This window comes from Ascaphus truei, chromosome 5 (assembly GCF_040206685.1).
Source record: "Ascaphus truei isolate aAscTru1 chromosome 5, aAscTru1.hap1, whole genome shotgun sequence".
Taxonomy (NCBI): domain Eukaryota; kingdom Metazoa; phylum Chordata; class Amphibia; order Anura; family Ascaphidae; genus Ascaphus; species Ascaphus truei.
Genome location: NC_134487.1, coordinates 71,091,267 through 71,096,266, shown reverse-complemented (window position 1 = coordinate 71,096,266; position 5,000 = coordinate 71,091,267). Strand labels below are relative to the sequence as shown.

Below are 5,000 nucleotides of genomic sequence, written 5' to 3'. Positions count from 1 at the left end.
AAACACATTTCTAGCCTTAATATAATGCAGGTTGATTTTGGTATTTTTTGGGGGAATCTGGTGGTTCTTTTATTATTATTATTGTATTATTATTTTATAATTATAAGTTTTTTTTAAATTTTTTATAAGGTATAATGTGTTTACTCTTGTTTTCCCATTACAATATAAATTCCTGCAATCCAAGTGGTGATGTAGTTGCGTTATGGGCTCATTACCGTATGCTTTAAATTATTGCAGTTGTAAGCCTTTGAGTGGTGTAGTATAATAACTTACTGTTCCTTTCTTTAGCTGCACTCTCAGCTAATACTGAGAAAACTGTTTCATTCTAAGGAAAGTGGTCCCACTGTGTTTATGAAGTTTCTTAAATACACATTTTCTGAAAACATTTGATGAGTTGAACATTTAAAAGCGTCAACACACTTCCCCTGATCACAGAAAATTGAATATGCCTCAACATTGCTTCCTTTTGTTTAGGTAACTTGCCATTCTGTCCTTGACTGTATATAGCTCTTATATGTATTACATTACAGTGGAAACATAGTGATATAGAGATTGTAGACATGTGCCTCTGATCATTAAAAACAGTGCATACTTCACATTGTAGAATTGAACACAAAAATAAATCCATACCTCGGTGGAAAAATAAAACAAACAATTCTAGCGTTTAGTGCTACCCTATCATAAGGTCTAATTGAGCTATGTCTTTATATCCTGCTATTTGTACAAATAAAAAGCCACATCTTGATGAAAAATAAACACAAAAGCACTGTTGTGACTATAACAGGGAGTCATATACTAATTTATATAATAAGTGGTTGTGCACGCTTTATTCAAGATTATGGCTGCAAGAAATGGCATGAATTGCTGGGTGTGTTTAATGCTGGATTATAGCAATTTGAAACATGTCAAACACATGGCTAACGCCTCATGCTTCACTCATTCTTGCGTAAACCTGCATAGCCACCATCCATTATACCCTTGGTAACAACACAATTGTGCAAGTAAATATTGTTACACTAAGTAACCTTTCAATTCAAGTTGTTTAGGAAGAGAAAATGCAATCTTGTGCAGTCAGTTCCAGTGTCAGTTTAATGTTTCAAAAGGGAAGTGATGTAGAGAATAAGTATCTATATTGCGACTTTGTGAATAAAAAGAAAACTTGCTGAATTGTTTCTTCTCAAGCAGTTGGCAAATTTCAGCAGACAGCATATTCTATATTGTAATGGAGGAAAAAAATGTAGGACGGAAAGCTGATAATCAGAAAAGCTGTCCAGTGCACAGCATGCTTTGTTTTATTTTTACTTTAACGACTGCACTATGTCTGAAAGTAGTAATATGAGATTCTGTTTTAAGTGACTGTGTTTTGTGTTACTGCAAGTGCATGTCGATTTGATGGTTTGGCCGGAATGCAGCCTATACATTTGTCTACTTTAGTATAAGACATAGTCAGAAAGTATAATAAAAATATTTCACAAGGATTCAAAGCCTCCTCTTAAGTTCTTCCGGTTTCAGCGGCACATGCTCAGTGATGGAGGAAAAGTAACGGGCATCTGCCCTAACATGACAGAAGTTTTATTCTGCACTTAAAGAAAACCCCACCCCTCATCCAAAAACGGAGACGTTCCTCGACATTATAATAATATGATCTGTGATTTGTAGACAGACCATCATTAAAATACCGCATGAATGCACTTTGTTTACTTGATTTTTATGGCGTAGCGTCTTGTTGGCCCCCATTTCTGCACAATATCTTATCCTTTCAACATTAACATTATAGTAAACTCCTTCCAAATCTAAATGGATAGTGAAATTGACATTGTACGCATATTATCACATTCTGGTAAGTGAATCGAGTGTTTCTGGTTTCATTGGCAACACTTTGGATACTTAATTCTTAAATTAAACATTAGGACTTGATTTGATTGTGCAGCTAAAGAGGATAGAATGCCATTTTTGCAGATATTGTTGTTAGAATATTATTGTTAGAAGTTTTCTTGATATTAGGTTATACTATAGGGGGAATCCCCATTCTGTTAGTCCATTCATGCATCAGCTTAGAATGGAACTCCTGAAATATACTGTAGATCTTAACAAGGTTCCACAACTAAAGGCCAGAAACTGTTTGGCAACTTAACATAACATTGTCATTTACTTAGGCACCATCTTACTTTTTTTCGTACTGTTCCAAATGACTTTTATATTTCACAATTGTCCATGGACACACATGTGGAAAACATAACGTTTACCTGTTATTTGTGCATAAAAATATCGCACTTTGAAAATGTTGGGATATTCTGGTCTCTTGCTTTAGAGGTTTAGAAGTGTGTAATTTCCTGCTCCAAAATTGTCATGCAGCTGTATAATTGACAAAGTGTCTTGTAGATTTTCATGATCATGTTTCTCGCCACTTTCCTAGAAAGTGTAGGAATAAAAAAAATCTAGAAAAGTGATGCTTCCCCCTTCAGTTGTGAGGCAACTACATTAGAATTTTCAAATACATCTGTAAGGGAAATCAGACACATTTTCCTGAATATTTTAAACATTGTGCATATAAAATTGATGCCTAATTTGAATACTTATTAGCCGCCTAATCTCGGAAAAAAGTAGTAGCTTTGTTTTTGTCTTGTAAAATTCATTGGGTGCATCACATTTTCCATTTGTAATATTGCTCTTTAGTTAATGTTTAATAGAATGTTTAACAAGGTCTGTTTGTTCATAAACACATCTGGGTTAGTGATTGTTTACTGTAGTTATGGCAGAAGTAACCCTTCTGTTAATGCTTCTTCAACACAATATCCTATATTAACAACAGTTCAACAATAGTAATGCGCATGTTGTTCAAGGAAAGTTAACAATTTTATATTCATTCCCTTTTCCGGGGTGTTTGAAAATCCATTATTCTTGTTAAAATAGTTTATTGGTGTATTATCAAGTGGAAGTTATAACCCATATCAAGTGTATTTTATCGGTGGACTTGTTCTATCTACCTGCGAATAAAATAGTTTTTTTACTGAAAAAGGAGTTAGCACTTATAAATTCCATTTTGGAACTTCATTAACTAGATATTTTATGTTGCGCAGAACCATAAATTGGCAATGCTTAATCTTAACTGCAATGTTTGAAAAAACATAATTAGCATATTGTACACAGTATGTAAAGTAACAGAACTCAAAGGTACATTTTTTGGTTTATGAATGTAATGACAAAGCCTTCGGGATGCTCTGAGACCATTAAAATATAATAAATTGTACTTGGGCATATTCACGATATTGACCTTTCTATATTACACATGCACAATGTACCTTGAAATTCTAGTTTGTAAGGGCACTTGGTTCTTTATTTACTGCAAGGATTTCAACTGATCTTGGCAGGACATCTCATTGCTACCCTGAAAGTACAGTATATTTATGCAGTGAAAATGATAAAACATTTATTACTGTAGAGAAGGTAATATGCATAATTTATGCTGTTTTTAGCACAATCATTAGTGATATTCTTGATAGATTTTATTTCTAGCTTTCATATCTAATACATGCCTGGAAAATTAATTTTATATCTTTCATTTATTTGCCTATGTTAAAATTGAGTTTTAAGTCATCTTCAAGTGAACAGTTTGATTGCTCCTCATGCATAAGCTTAATTACTTCCCAGGAAGGACAGTATTAAATGTTTTAAATGTCAGAAAAATAAATGAATATCAGCCGTTTGATTAAAAAAATAGGCAATATCTGACGTATTTGCAGCAGGAGTCTTTTCTTAAAATGCCTTGGAGGCAAATTTTTATTTAGTCACAAAAAAGGAGAAGCCTATTATGCTATTTGTCATTGCTTGATACCATATGATTTGTTACACTCTTACAAAATTTTAATTTTGTATGATTAGCTTTGCATCATTAAACAACAGCCTTGTATAAGATGTGCTGTAATATTCTGACAGAATCAAGATAGTGAATATTTTAAATAAGGCTGTATAGTCATCCATGGTTGTCAAAGCTAGATAATAGGAAATATAGTGCAGAGTGTGCAATCGGGCTTTCATTTAACTTGATTTTATAGGTAGACTTTAAAATGTAGCCGTTCATAAATGCTATTTAACCATGCTGCATGCATGGCATGCTATTTTGGCTGTTAAATGTAACCACACAAAGAAAGCTTATAGGGACCATAATTTCAGTGATTAGTATCTGGATGAAAGCTGAATTTGTATTGCATTTTCTTGGTAAATTACACAGCCTTTTTTTCCCCTTGTCTTCTAAAGATGTTGTCTCTGTAATTGGCAGAGGGGGACATCTTGATAATAGAAGTGCGAAGGTGTAACGTGTGTGTTAATTGATACTTCTTAATCACTTTTAGGTATTAAGTCATGATGCAGGAATCTGCAACAGAGACAATAAGCAACAGTTCAATGAATCAAAATGGAATGAGCACTCTGAGCAGCCAATTAGATGCCGGCAGCAGAGATGGAAGATCAAGTGGTGACACAAGCAGTGAAGTAAGCACAGTAGAACTGCTGCATCTGCAACAACAGCAGGTAAGTTTTGTTATTCTTCATGATTTGCTTACAGAAATAAAGCTGCTTCCTCAATTGAGAGCCAGGCAGTAGTGTGTAACTTGCAGATCTTGCTTTTGCAGCATTCATGGTGGTGGTTTTAGTATCTAATGTTTGTTTGTTTGTGTGTATTGTTATGCAGAATCTCCAGCATGTTGTATCCTCCTTAATATTGGCTTGTACCCTTAGTTATAATGATTTTTTAATTTGTGTCATCAACATGTGTCTTGTTTTTTGGCAGTTTTTCTATTTTGCTACCCTATTTATAAATGTGTACCTTGTATATACAGTGTGTATTTGGACCATCTTCTAGTGCACTGTGCAAAACTACAGAAATGTCAAATGTGATACTTCGCTTTCCACCAGAGGGCCACATTAGTTACTTGATACCATACTTGTCTCCATGAAATGAATTGTTCCAAACTCTAAGATAAGGTGAAATGAGAGCAGCA

General features: G+C 34.0%; 1 protein-coding gene across 13 annotated transcripts in view; it reads left to right on the top strand.

Annotated features, from left to right (window-relative positions):
* FOXP2 (forkhead box P2) overlaps nucleotides 1-5,000 on the top strand; it is a 260,560-nt gene that overhangs the window by 7,087 nt on the left and 248,473 nt on the right. For all 13 annotated transcript variants that reach the window (XM_075600002.1, XM_075600008.1, XM_075600010.1 and 10 more), the window contains exon 2: nucleotides 4,353-4,530. In XM_075600002.1, coding sequence (XP_075456117.1) covers nucleotides 4,363-4,530 — 168 coding nt within the window. In that variant the 5' untranslated portion in view covers nucleotides 4,353-4,362. The remainder of the gene's footprint in view (nucleotides 1-4,352; nucleotides 4,531-5,000) is intronic.